A 15,564-nucleotide genomic window follows, 5' to 3' on the forward strand; every position below is an offset into this window, starting at 1 on the left:
TAAAAGAAACAAACTGATTGAACTTCAGCACTTCCTTGTATCCAACTTGCAGGTGTCTTGGTGTTTGAACCCTTATCATTACTGGTATGCAAACCCAGAATTCAGTTTGTTTCTGGGAAAGCTGTAAAACAACTGTTATTGATTGTAAAGATGTTTTTCTTCAAGTAAATAGAAAATATTTCCAGTGATAGCTATACCATATTCTCAATCAAGCATTCAGACAGCTGACTGCGCTTTTACCAGTTTATTAAATACTTAAGGAGCAACTTGGTATTAGTTTTCTTAACTAATGTAGCTTTGCGTACGTAAGACTCAAATCAGAGAATACATCCACTAGGGGCAGAGTGTTGCAGGGGACAGGTTAATTGCTACACACTTGTAGGTTTGACCTGATTCTGAGAGCTTTATTGAGGCCAACAGGCTTGTTTTAAACTTGTAAAAACTTAGTTTTAACAGTCACCAGGATGTGATAACTAGGGTTACTATATGACACCATGTGCACTGGGACAGTTTGGGACAGTTCAGGTTTTTTGACTCACATTGCAATGCAGTCTGGTATGTGTTACTGTCTCAGGTACCTTAAACTTGTTTCTTTTCTTTAAGAGAAGCAGGACTACACTTACCAGAATGCACAGGGGTGTGAATTAAAATGCCTGAACTGTTCCAAACTGTCCCAGTGAGCATGGAGTCATATGGTAACCCTAGTGATAATGACTGAAAAAGAAAATTATACAAAGTGAATCTAAACAATAATATGTTGAGTCCTGTAGAGGTTGTGGCTTGTTAGTGGGTTTCTATTAAAAGTCCAGCTGTATTTTTCTTATTTGTTAAAAATCATTTGTTTTGCTTTATTTTTGTTAAATTGTTATTTCAATGGTCATCTGATTTCCTGCCTTTTTGACTGATCGCTTTTTCCAAGCCTTTACAAATACACATACCTAATTTACTTTCAATAACATATCTGTCAATGAAAAGTGACTGCCATTCATCTTTATTAAAATTCGGTTTGCTCTTCTCTGACTTTTCATAGCTCAGTGAAAGGATTAATGGCCCTCCGTCTTTATCACAGGGCACAGGCAGTGGACCAATAGTCATGCACTAGCTGTATGGGACTTGTACCAAGCTGCCCAACCCCCTGTAAAATAGGTTTTCCATTGGAAATAGTGTTGTGTTTTGCCACTGTTTAATTTGTGTTGTAATTATTATTTAAGTGTGTGCTGGAAGTTCCCAATCTTTTGAATATGCGGAGCACAAGATGGAAGTCCTCAATTGATTAGTTAATTAATCACCAATTAAGAAATGCAAGTCTACTGTGTCATATATAGGCTGCTGGATCACTTTTATTAAGTAAGCAGTTTCAGCACTGACAGATGCTACCAAAGCATAGTGTTTCCAAGTTGTGTATTAAAGTAAGACAGAAGTTCAACTGATGGAGAACAGGGAAAGCTTTGTCTCCCCTTTAAATGCCTGAACCTGTTTGTTTATTTTGTGTTGGCAAACAATAAAAGCGAACAACTTTTCCAGTAATTCCCTGATGCTGTATCACAAGCCTTTATGAAAAGTCTGGGGGAAATCTTTTGCCAGTCCTCTCAACAGGCCAGTTCAACTGCTCAATACTTGAAGATTGTCTTCTTTTCACCACCCTCTTTGATCTAGTATTGGATTCAGAACCGTAAATGGTCTGGTCTTTGGACCAAGAACCGTGATATTTACACCCCAGAGCTAAAACATTTAATCAAAACCAAAATTTATTGCACAGTCAATAACATTAGAATTATTTGGTATCAGAATTTTTGGATACCATGGAATATAAATTGCAGATAAGTCCACAAAGAAGGTTCTATAAATATTTGATTGATAACATGGTCATCTGTTTGTTTTTTTAATTTGTTTTAGTTCACAAAATAAAATTAAAAATTAAAAAAAAACACTGGTACTGTGTCATTTTTACACAAAAGATTCACAAAGTCCAAATGTCTATAAATAGATTTAAAAATAAGTCAATTTCATCCAGTCTAATACTGACCCATTGTTGTGTGAACAGTTTCCTGTCCAAACATTACTTCTGTTAAGAACATATTTACATACTAAAATCCAAGCAACTAGAAAAGGTGCTGTGACTCCCCAGCTTCCTTCAGGGTCACTTCCTCTGAGAGGCTGACATCTTTCGAACTCCCTTAATTCGATACAGCAGTCCATTGATAAAGTCCTGGTGAAAGAATAACAATTATATCATCGTCATTACAGGTATAGCAGTATATGGCTTGTGGCTTGATTTCCGACATGATGGTGAGTGTATTGTGCCACAAACCAATTCTAAAATGGGTTTGAGCTCAAACCTATTTAAGTATACTTACATATACATCAACATCAACCACAGGACTACTTCAATGTTAATGCTGGTTTCAAACCCTCCACTTTGTGCAGGTGTAAAATTGTCATTTAACCCTGTTTGTACTGTGGAATGTACCCATCATGGAGCTCTGTTGATCTTTGTCAGCTTCAACTGTGTGCTCGGTTGAAACTGACAAGGAAAGACTTGTTTTCAAGGCTGAAAAGCAAAGTAGAGCTTGTGTTCAAAGCAGAGTCGCTCGATGGCAGTACTTGGAAAGGGTTGCCTATTGTCTTCAACTGACTACAGATCACCTGATTTAGATCCTTTAAAATAAAACTTTTAGAGAAGTGTTTCCAATGTGTCATCTGGGGGGAATATTGGGAAATGGGATCGGAATGAAAGTGGTATAAGTTTTGTGTGCATGTACTGAGCTATCTTGATTCACCCCATCAACGTTCTTCATTTTAAACTACTAGTTCACAGTGTCCATAAGAGTTGTACATTTCAGGATCATGTGCAGCCCCTATACCACCATATGTTCCAGATATAACCATTTATTTGGCTAATGCCTTCATCGTAATTTGATTACATTTAATTAAGTGTTTAAAGTTCTGGGTGTATGTAAATTATATAATGAGACAAATTCATCAAGGCATATATATAGAGAAAGGAACTAATGTTACACAAATAGTAACAAACTATTTGAATAAACTTAAATAAGGAAAAACAAAATTTTTAAAGCATTGTTAAATTAGACTCTCTCAAAATTTAATAAAGTTCCTGTTGCTGTTAAGTCATTGACAAAAAAAAAAAAAAAAAAAAAAGATTTAGTATATATTAAATACCAAGCTATAAACTAAAACAATTAAGAAAACAAGTTCAAATGTTTTTACAGCCCCCGTTATAATTCATGCAGAGGACTGGGGTGTCACCCTGCCACACTAGGCACAATGTACAATGAAACTACTGTACTTCTGTTCCATGTATTTATTCATGCTTAATTTATTTCTTCATTTTCTGTTGGCAGCAGTATTTACATAACAAGTTTATCACAATGCAAAAAGCAATCCAGTGCTGTTTTTCACTTGAATTGTTTCCCCTGGTGTTGTAGCAGAGAATGAAAGACTGCCTACCTCTTTGGGTTTGCTGCACTCCTGTAGGAGTTCCTATAAGAAGAAGGATGGTAGAAGGCTAGTTATCACAAACACAGCAGCTCTGCTGATTAACTCAATGATTATTACTTTTCACTCTCATGTTTTGAATACAGGATGTGTATACAAAGTGTCTAAATTGACTTATAGTATATGCAATTGTGTCCTTTGCAAGAGATAGAGACAAAAAAATACTTTGCAGCCCCCCTCCTCCACACCAATTTTGTGTTAGTGTGTTTCCCTTCTATAATATTGATTTTCAATTGTAATGAGTCATGTTTTTCCAGAATGGATATCATTCTATATGTAAATGATGGTATCTCCATATTTTTTTTTTTGTTGATATGGCTGACACTGATGTTTCATTCTACCATAAACCAACTCTCCAGCCTAAACACCTTGGCCTGTATTTAGTTGATCTGAGTGGTGAATCTGAATACTGCCATTATTTATCATTTAAAAAAAGATCAAGACTAGCATTTTACTAAATTTTAGAGATACAAATACACAGGAGAGACTCACATACAACTTAAAAAATACTGGTCTCAACAAACTTTTTTTTTTTAAACAATGGTGCTATTAAAATAGCTTAGATACATTGAATAGGCCCCATTATCTTTGCAGTGTGACATTATTATTATTTAAGATAAAGCTGTAGAGAATTTGACAGTACCTTGATATACCACAAGATTCCATTAGCTGCTTTTTTTTTTATCATGGAATCTAGCAAGGTTGGGGGCTGCCTTTTGAAGTCATTGATGAAAATGAGTATGCTGCTAAACAAAGCTAAGTCCTATTTTAAGTATACCAGTGTGAAAAGGTATAATAAAAACAGGTTAAAGAATGGTGAAGCACAGAGATGTGCTATTTAGAACAAGCTTTGTTAAAATGAGACTTTCTGAAAAATATATTAAAGTGCTTAATACATATATGACCTGTTATTAAGTCATTAATATAAAATATATGATTTGGTTTATATTAAACACCAACTAAAAAAAATAAGAAACTTGAAAAAACAAGTTCAAATATTTTTGCAGCCCCTATTATACTTCATGCAGAGGGCTGAGATTTCACTCTGCTACTTTTAATGTATTTATTCATGCTTATTTCCTAATTTTCTGTCGGCAGCAGCATTAACATAACAAGTTTATCACAATACAAAAAGCAATCCAGTTCTGCTTATCACTTGATATGTTATGTTAATTAATAGCTAACAATATGCCCTTCATAGCGTATTGTCAGCTATCAATAAAATTCCAGAAACTTTACATTTCAAGCCAGACTTGGGCCTTATTGGTTATTGAGTTATTTATTCATGCAAACACATTTTTATTAAACAAAGCATATTTACTAAGCACAACTCCTGACTCGTGGCACACTTCTAAAAGTGCAGTTTGATTCCAGACTGAGCTCTTTAATAGAATGCAATGTTTGCTGTGAATAATCAGTTTGTTGTCGGCTCACCTGGAGTTTTGCTCGCTGCTCTTCACCTGGAAGTTCAATCAGGTCATCTATGTCAATTTCTAACTCTGGAATCTCTTCCTCCTGGAAATGAGAAACAAGAATCTTCACGACCAAAAGATCAGTAACTCCCTCATAAAGAAGCCTGCATAGCCTTCTCTTGTATTAAAATTTGCAAGTGTATACAAATGATAGATACAGGACAATTCAATGAGATGCAACTTTAATCTAAAACCCTGTGGCAAAAATGAAGGCAAACTGCTGAGCACAAAACGTTACAAGTAATCAGCATGGTTTTAAATATTATGTAAAGCTTTCATGTACTGAAGCAGTTTCAATTGTTATCCAGAGCAAGGTGCAGTGGAAATGTTCTGTTCAACAGCAGTCTTGTGATGTTGAAAATAGGGGCGCTGGAACCAGGGGTGCTGGGAGTGTGGCAGCACCCCTTGGCTTTGCATGGCTTCTGTCAATAGCTTTCAGCACCCCTACTTTAAAAATTGATCCAGTACCACTGGTTGAAAAATTTAAAACTCATATGATTCCATCAAACTGGAGCTGCTGCCGTTATTATCTGTCACCAGATTACACACAATATCACTTCTTCACCTATATTTCCCAATGTGGATTTTGAGTAAACAGACTTGCTTTTATAAATTTGAGAAGTATAAATCTGCTTTGCTTTCATATTTCAGCTTAAAGGCACAGTGTCCCAAATAAGAAGTCAGTTACGTTGTGCCTCAAATTTATGTGATGCTTTTTAATAACAACTGACAAAAATATAGGTTATACACTAACACTGTTAGAGCACATTACTCTTATGCATGACACAATTTCAACTCCTTCATACAGCTCTTAAAGTGTATTTGTTTCTACTGATAAGACAGTCATTAACATGATTACAGTAGCAATTTTTCACCTAAGGACTGCTGTTAAAAAAACAGCCTTTTTTTATGGTGGTGGCTATATAAAACTGGACAGCAGCAGTGTCATCAGTGTCCTAGGGAACGGGGAAATGGTACTTCAGTGGTTCTCTTATTTATTTATTTTTGTAAAACAAGCTTCTACAACCACAAGATATATCATATTTATAAAATGGCTTCAATAAACAACATGCTCTAATTGTAAAAAAAAATATGTACAGCCACACGGTTTGGTCATTGTCGATGCGATCACATGAGATCACCAGCAAAAGTACCAATAGGTAGCACCTATTTAAAATATTTTCCTATCATGAATTAACTTCCCAGAACAATCAAAAGGGGCCCATTAATTATTAATACAGTTAGTAAGAGCTAGAAAACAGAATTCCAACAGCTTTCTTAGCACCCTTTTAAATGTCAACCGATAAGCCTTTAATAAAGATTGAGGTGGTCTATATAAAGTGTATTGAATTGTTTGCATCGTCTCATTGCAAATATCTTGAATGGGCAGTCGACTAAATACTAAATACAGTGGCTCCCAAGTGGCGCATCCAGTAAAGGCCCTCTATAGTCTAGAGATTGCAGGTTGGAATCCAGGCTATGTCCGACTGTGACCGGGGGTTCCTAGGGGGCGGTGCACAATTGGCCGAGCACTGCCCGGGTAGGGAGGGCTTAGGTTGGCAGGGCAATCCACGGTTCACTGTGCACTAGCGACCCCTGTGGCTAACAGGGCGCCTACGAGTCTGCAGTGGAGCCATGCAGATGTGTGTTGTCCTCCGGCACTATGGGTCTGGTGGCTTAGCAGTATTTGTGGATTGGCAGGAACACGTTTTCGGGGGAGGATGTATAAAAATGAGTCTTGAGGTGCGATTTAAACACAGACACAAATTCTGAGTCCCTGACAGACCTTAGTAAGGAGTTCTAGAGCCAAAGGGCTAAAGAGCAAAAGGCATGATCTCCCATAGTTCAGAATTTTGTTCTTCAAACGGAAAAGAGATAATTTTTTGCTAACTGCACTTTTCGTTACTCGACTGTTGAAAATGAGTGCACAGAAGGTAATGCTGTGGGTGTGATAAGGAGTATAGAATTGTAAGCAATTGTATGAATCTTTTATAACAATTGTTGTGGTTTGAGTTGAAAACTGTCCTAAAAGTCTAAGGCTGTCCTAATTCCATTTTTAAAGAAGATACATCCAATTAGGTTCATTCTTTATGATTTGTCTGGATAAGGTTGACCAAGTTAATAATTTCTCTTGTATTGTGAAGACTGGGGAAACACAGGAATCGTGAAAATGCAATCAACCCAGTTTAACTCCAACGTCTGAGTGCTCTTAAAGACATCAAAGATATTGCCCTCATTAATGTGCTCAGCATGGTTAAAGAGAGATGCTCCACTGCAGAGCTATTCATTGCATGATATTTGTGAGTCTAATGTGGGCCTTTGGGAGAGTCACAGTACAATCAAGTGCAATCACATTGGCTTCTACTCCAGATTATTTCAATAAGCAGCCTTACAATATTTTGAACAATGGCAAGCTTCAATTCTCTCTGCATTAAACTAATGAAAAAGTCACTGCTTTGCATAACTAGTTATTTGAAGAAAACAGTATCTTCAATGGCAATGGCTATATTACAGGGACGTTATGGTATGAGGGATGGTACAGTGGTGTGCTACCGTATCAGGACCACTGTGCAATATTTCTTCCAAATTTGTGTTTCTGCACATGTTCCTGCTAGGGTTTCTTCAAGGTCAGGCAATTGTATTGGAATGGTATTACAGTGGTTGTATTTAAACACTTCTAAGGGTCAAAAATGCTGAGTATTTTTTTCACAGAACTCTACAAACTTAGCTTACAAATTCTCGTACTATATCTTCTGTAGCTCTAGTTGCTTGGTCATTATGACTTAAAGGGTAACAATGTCTTAACTGTTTTTATGAGAACATTTTTCTTATTGTTCCTTATTACTTTGGTGGAAGAGTCTTGCTTAAAGACCGGGATAAAGGCTCAGGTACAACATTGTGACAGAAAATATCTGCTTAATCCTAATCAAATAAAGTCTGGTTATGAAGGCCAATAGCAACTAAGGCATTTGTATAATACATACAGCATAATCTTGCTAGCTTCCACTTGATGTGCGTGTTATTTATTTAAGGAGGGAAAAGTTGCAGGGGGACAGGTTAATGGTTACACTCTGGTGTTCGAGGCATGTTTAAGAGCCCTATAGGGGAGTTTTAAAAAATCACCAGCATATGATGACTGAAACAGGAAATGATAACCAAAGCAACAACACAATGCATTATTAATTTGACTGTGACAAGTATCAAGTTGCTCTTTAAGTCTTGTTTTGAAGGAAGCCACTGGCTAATTAGCAGGCTCTCATACTGAGCTTCATCTTTTTCACCCTTTGAAAGCTCTAATTTTGTTAAATGACATACTTGTTTCATAGATACAATCAAGACAGGTCATTTCCAGGGCACGTCAAAAACTTCCTTGAATGACGAACCTGCTAATCCTAATCCTGTTGCTATTAAATAGGAAATATTGATCCGGCAGTTCATTCAGAGTGTGGTTTGAAATATGCACTGGTGTGCCACTGAGTTTAAAAGATTATTCACCCTTCTAAAAACTCAGTCCTTTTGATCTTTTAATTGGTAATTATAGTGGGCATGAAAACTAATCCATCTAATTAGTTGAGTTAAGGATAAATTCTGTAAGGTAAACTATCTATTGAAATAACAAATTAAAGGATAAAAAGGACTGAGTTTGAATAGTAAATAAATGAGTAAATAACATATGCATTCTAGAGGATTTCAATCAAAATGTAAAAAATGTATCCATCGTCACGTTAATCATTGACTGGAATTGGGTGGTGACATCTTCTTGGATTTCAATACTCGCTCTAAAATACTATTATGCATTATCGATAGTAAAGGATTAAAAATCCACTGTGACTGTACAATACTCAGTTTCCTCTGCCCGGTGCCTGCACACTGCAGGGTAGGGATCTGTGAAAAACAGGGAGGCATTTGATTTCTGCACCATTTAAGTGTTTCCACATGAACAACCTTGCGTTACAATGCAGCTAAATTAATAAATGATGGCAGTTTTAGGACAAATGCACCAGTAAGTGAAATACGATTCTTCAACCTATAAGGCTATTGTGTGTGCTATGGCATTCACACTTTAAAGACAAAGATCCTCTTTTCTAAGGCGAAGGCAAATTCTTAGAGAGGAATCATTTCAAAAGTATACAGTAATTTAAGCAAAAACAAAACCAAACCACAATGAACTGATTCTTACTGCAACTATGTTGTTTTTTGTTACAATTACAAGTTTCATTCCTCTCAGAAAATGCACCTTGCACTTGATTCAAAATAGGTCCTTGCTTGGTAAGCATTTACTGTTGTGCCACTGGTAACTGTCAAAGTTCAAAGGGACTTGTTGCGCCTGCCCAGTGTAGTGTTCAAGGGTTCCGCACACAAAACAAGAACAAGGTTTGGTTTTCAGGAACCAAAGAATGGTTTTATTCAAAAACGTAACAAACAAAAGACTGGCTCGAGGGCCATAAAGTACAAAGTATAAAGGTTTCAAATACGTTCATGCCACACAGACTTTCACTCACTACTACTACACCACACTTGCTATCACTCCTCTTCTACACACTCTCTAACAAACACTCTTTGTTCCTCTTTTATACCATGTGGCCAGTGCTGATTAACAATTAATTATTCAAGCCCCACCTGGACACATTCCTCACTTTTCTCCCAGTCACTTACAGACAAACAATTAAACAATCAACCAATCACTCGCACATTTACACAATCACACAATGCCATCACCATGTAAGCCTCCAAACTCACACACATACACCCATATATAGTTTTCTGTGCCAAAACAAGTAGATCCCCGCCCAATAGCCTGTGGCTTCATATAATGAGAGCGAGAGAGAGAGAGAGAGAGAGAGAGAGAAAGAAAGACAACTTTCCACTCACTCTCCCATAAGAAAATTTTAAGTATTGTACCCGTTACTTGGACAGAGATATACAAATATTAAAGGAGTCAGTGCCTCTATCAGCCATGGAGCAGATGTTTAGACACTATGGACCAGTTTCTGTCTTGCTGTGTCACGTTTAAGAATAGCTGCTTTTAAAAGAGTAACAGAACATCATCTGGCCCTATTTGCAAAGATTTAATTCAAAACATATTTAAATAACGTCTGTTTTCAAGGATTCGATTTTTTTATAAAACTGTTGGTACTCACTGTTGCATCAGAGTCTAACAGATGCCAGGAAAGTGACGGTATGACTTTGCAAATCCAGCCCTCTCACAACAGTATGCTTGTTTGAGCTTACTCCTACACCACTCTCATAATTCACATACTGTGCAGCATTGCTGCGGGGGCCTCAGTATTGATGGTTCCATTGTCAGTTTGTGGAAATACTCAACACAGAATCACTAGCAGTGGAAGCGTATTCAAGTTTAAGATTATCATTCTAGATACAGATTTTTTTTTTTTACGTCAGTAACCAGACTCAGTGTTCTATCCATCAAGGGAATATGGCATCATCTGAAATGAGTAACACTGTAACACTTTGTGCAGCATTTGTATTTATTTATTCATTTAAAATTGTAGTCCTGTAGCTTGTGTTGATGAGGATCCCTGTAAGGTGCAACAAGAAGGCATTCACATGTTCGATTCATTAAAAAATATTTTGTTGAAAACCAAAAAAAAAAAAACTTTGCAATTTTAAAATATAGGCCCTTGAATCATTCTCGTTTTTAACTGATTCCTGAAGACTGATGCTATCCTCAAATGTAGAGTTCCTGAATAGCAAGGAATTATTTTGAATAATTACAGTCATTAAACTAGGCTATAAATACCCTGGTCGTGTTTGTTTTGATTCAAAGGTATGTATGTATTATTATATTGAAGCAGTAAAGTGATACATGGTAATTAATTATTAAATGACCTTTAAACAATTACTCTATTTAAAAAACAATTGCTTCTGTCATAAATGCTGACCTAGTCATACAACCCTTGTATTAAAAGGGCTGTTAGATAAACTATAAACACCAACAACAACGGTAACATATTGGTGAGACGCGGGACTGGGTGCTGCTCCACACCTGTAGTGAAAAAAATAAATAAACAAAAAATAAAGTCAAAAGAAAGAAATCATGAAGCGGGGGCCAAGGCTTACATTAGTTACCGGCGAGTTACCAAATTGATTTTAAACTTAAAGGTCCTTTATGGACTAAGGCCCCCTATGTCCAAGAACTACTAACTGTATATTCCTATTGATTCTTTTCTTTGAGATCAGACAATGCCGAACTTCTGTTGTTTCAAAAAATTGTCTTAAATCAATTGGAGCCAGTTGACAATTCCAGTTGACAATTAGGCAGTTTAATTTTAAATTGAAAACATTTTTTTTAATGTGCCTTAGTCGTAGCTGGAGGGTATTGTACATATGAGCTCTCTTGTTTTGTTTTTAATTTTGTACAGTGCTCTGGGATGCTCGGGTGTGAATGGCTCTATATAAAAATACATTTGTATAGTATTCATTTTGAAACCCTCACCGCGGAGTGTACAGCCCTAAACCAAAACAAAGCAAACCCCAGGAACTGAACCCTCCCTAATTTTACAAGTCCATCGAACACCTCCAACTGGTCACAGATAGCTCCATGAGCCAGAAAAAAACTAGGCCTGAACTGCAGGTACCAGAATGACCAACCACCCTTCAAATTAATCAACCCACCAAGAACTGCTACAATATTAGAATGCAAAATTATGTTCAGTTTGGTTATGTACAGTATATGTGTATGTTATAACTTTCAATAAATGTCAACCATAACCACTTAAAATAAAAATACAAAAACAGTATAAAATCTACATTAAATGGCGTATGAAATCCCTATCTTAGTACTTCTGCTGTCTTTTCCTTAGCTGCTTAGCTCTTGATGGTGGAAATGTAAAGATAGGTTTGTGGTATTCAAATAGCTCAGGCCAGATAAGATGAGATCTCTTAATACAGAACATATTTAATCATATTTAATTTCTTAGCTGTGCCATACAGCCTATACTGATGCCCAAGCAATTTTAACTGGTCACTTGTGAGATCTAATGTAATCAAAGTATTACGATGCTGTAGGACTAGTGGTATGGAGTAAGACATGTAGAAATTGCATAATACAGTAAAACAAACTGGCAGCTTCTGTGAAGGCACTGCACTGTTGAGCTGGTACAGTAAATAAGTATGAAACACATATTATCCGATTGCATCTCCGGATTGCAAGTCAGGTAAAACAGCATCTTGACTTTACAAAAATCATATGCAATCTTTTCACTGGATTGAATGCTTAATGGATCCTGCCCTTAGACCTGCACACAGAGGATAAATACAGGAGTGACTGGACTGATAGTTAAAACGAAAGATCTTCATAGCATCGTATCTTGTAGTTCACACTCTGATATACACCCTGAGCCTTACTTAGAGAGATTTACGAACAAACCCAGTGTGCTCTATTCAATTATTTAAGGACATTTCTAATTAAATGATTGAAGAGGTGCAGCATGCTAGTGGGATTAGCTGTTGCTATACACCTACAGTTGGTTTCACAAACCCTGATTATCACTAATAGTGGACTGTTTTACTTAAATTAACAGATTATCCAAGATTAGTGATGAGGGGCTGAAAAGCCAGCCATTAGAGTCAAGTCACACATTCAGTGTCCAGCTTTCTAACCTGTACATACCATAATCTATTTTTTTACAGTATAATGCACTGAATGACTGAACACTTAAAACAATGAGGTAGAAACATGTATAAAGATTTCATTCATCTTTCCCATTAAGAAAAAATACTTTTTTTGCAATCAAAAGAGCTGTCAATAATAATGTCCATTGAAGACAAACGATAATACAGTTTTAGGTATTACTTCTGTGTTTTCAATACATAAATGAATCTTCTGCATGTACTGTATATCTAATCCCATAGTGATACAGAATGCAATGCGCTGTATAATAAACCTCTGGTATATGGCCTTAGGCTCACATCACATTTCTTCCCCAGAGTAACAGTCCTGCCTATATCCTGATATTGTTTGCTGACCTTCCGCTGTTCTCTTTGAATTCTTAGATGAATTGTGACTCATATAAATGTGAGGCCTGAAGAGATTGTTCTATAACTTTAGTTCTAAAAGGTCACCAACACAAACTTATCGCAGAATCCTTCTGTCGACCTGCTGAATTAAACCCAATCCAACTCAAACTGGCTGTTCCCAGAAATGCTCTAGTCTGCAGAGCCAAGTATGCAAATGTTGAAATGAGATTCATTCCATATTTATGTCTAAGCAAAGCACCCTGTGGCATTCAAAGCAACAGACGCCTAAACTGCTTCTGACTACAGTCTACATAAGAAAAGTGTGAAATGCCTCCTGTTTGCACTAATTGACCCTGGAAGGAATGCTGAAGAATTTGAAATATTTGTTTTTGTGTCAGCAACAGCTTAGGCCAATCAATAAAACTGCTGCTATGCACTCCGAGGAGTACAACAAATCAATAAACGATAAAAACAGATGAGCACTGTTTACTTTCCATCTCATACTGCCAGAGGGATGTTCTCGTTCATCTCAAAGACTTGCGTAATTCTTTTGAAATGTGTTTATTTCGAATAAGGATGTGGGACACTATTTGTGCTGTCACTAAATGCTGCCACTACTACTGTATGTGCTGTCAATACCTTTCAGAAAATGTGTCAGCAGACCTTTCTACTACTACTTATAATAATAATAATAATAATAATAATAATAATAATAATAATAATAATAATCTCTATCTTGCTGTGCTTCACATATATTCTTTCCTTCTCTTCCCTCGTCCCCCTGTGGTGTTACCGGTGGACTTTTCAGTCTTTTACTGCTTTTAGTGGTCTTCTCAAAACCCACTTATTCAATCTTTATTTGTAAATTCCTTATTTATATATCTTTTTGTATTTTCTTTATGTATAATTATTTTGTATATATTGCTAATATGTGTTTGTTTTGCATTTTATTCCCTGTCATTTATATACTTTTATATTTTGTTTAATTTCTGTAAGTCGCTTTGGATAAATGCGTCTGCTAAATAATTAAATAATAAATAATAATTCAATAATAATATCTGGCACTGTATTTCGCACTCACATGAGAGGGCCCATCATGGATCCTGCCCCCAAAGGTTTTAATAACATAGAGCACCGTTAATAAATCATGAACCCGTGGGAAAGATCAACTGAGTAATCATATAACATAACCTGATGGTTAAAATACAGTGTGTGGGGATGCTATTGTAGTTACTGGAATTTAGATAAATGGTTTGACGATAAGTCTTTAATGATTTTCATTATATGTGCTCTAGGTTTTTTGACTAATGACTCTGACCATAAATATCACTTTGAAATAGAAATATAAAAGGTGCTTGTTTTTAACACACATGTTTCACCATCCACAAATATAAACCCTTAATCATAAGATCTTTTTAAGTAATACTAAAATAAATCAATATTTGTTTTAATTGTCATTTAGGTTTTAGAGGTAGTGGTAAAATTAATTAATTAATCAATAAGAAGCTCATTTATTTAAGTATCCTATCCAGCATTCTTTGAGGGGTTGTTAGGAGCAGGTTTGACATACACAGTACAGATCATCAGATCATATAACGAGATAGCCACAGGTTAAGAATGGTCAAGACAGGCTAGCAGGCTAGTTTACATATGATGTCTTCTATGTTACAGAGCAGTAGATCAGAAAACATAAAACCAACACAGGACTCTATTAATAAGTCACACACATAAGACACAATTACAGTTAGAAATTAACAATTAACAGCCATTTGCCCTCCAGCAGGCTTGTTTGTAAAGCCAGGAGAAGCAGATTTCAGAGCAATTCTGAAGGCTGTCAAAATAGTTACTATAGATCATGAAGCCATTGTAATTGGGAATCCTGGCAAACTCAGCCAGTAGAGAGGAGTTCTCCAGTGGCAATTTTGATACCTTTGCACCAAATGACTTTAGATAAGCCTCATTGTCTTACTTCGCAGTCGTAAAGCAGGTGCAGTTGCCCATCAATCCACTCTTCAATATCCAGCCTCCTCTGCAGGTCCTTGCGGTTGTATTTGACCGTCAACTTGCCCAGTTTGCGCTGGGAGGTCTCCTCTTCCACCTTCTCGGAGGTCTGGAACAGAACCCGGGGCTGAGTACTGGCGTTTGCTGCCATTCCTTCCTGAACCTCAGGGAAACAAGTGGAGGAATTCTTCTCTCTCTCTCTCTCTCTCTCTCTCTCTCTCTCTCTCTCTCTCTCTCTCTCTCTCTCTCTCTCTCTCTCTATCTCTCTCTCTCTCCGTCTTACTCCCTGTTCTCGCTGTGGAGGGATGTAATAAAAGCTGCCTGTGTCTGTGTGCGTGACTCTGTGTTAGTTTGTGCGTGTGTGTGTGTGTGAGAGAGAGAAAGAGAGAGAGAGAGAGAGAGAGAGAAAGAGAGCAAAGGGCAAGCACGAAGCTTTAGTGTTTCAAGAGGGTGTGTGGAAAAGATATGCAACTGTACTAGAAGAGGCAGAATGTACTGCTAGAATGATAGATTTAATATCAGGTTGTAAGGTATTTGACAAATGGAATGTCCTTGTCATTGACTTCTATTGGAATATCAAATCCTTATCGATATA

The 15,564-nt window shown here is 36.6% G+C and overlaps 1 protein-coding gene across 1 annotated transcript; it reads right to left on the minus strand.

The window, feature by feature from the left end:
- Positions 1–1,868: 1,868 nt before the first annotated feature.
- Positions 1,869–15,335, minus strand: LOC121324975 (protein phosphatase 1 regulatory subunit 14B-like). The gene is made up of 4 exons (XM_041267234.1): positions 14,938–15,335; positions 4,951–5,031; positions 3,469–3,501; positions 1,869–2,209 (listed from the first exon to the last, which is right to left on the minus strand). Exons 1-4 carry the CDS (start codon positions 15,118–15,120, stop codon positions 2,141–2,143), a joined length of 366 nt encoding a protein of 121 aa, XP_041123168.1. The 5' UTR covers positions 15,121–15,335; the 3' UTR covers positions 1,869–2,140.
- Positions 15,336–15,564: the final 229 nt, after the last annotated feature.

Source organism: Polyodon spathula, chromosome 12, assembly GCF_017654505.1.
Source record: "Polyodon spathula isolate WHYD16114869_AA chromosome 12, ASM1765450v1, whole genome shotgun sequence".
In the NCBI taxonomy this organism is placed as follows: domain Eukaryota; kingdom Metazoa; phylum Chordata; class Actinopteri; order Acipenseriformes; family Polyodontidae; genus Polyodon; species Polyodon spathula.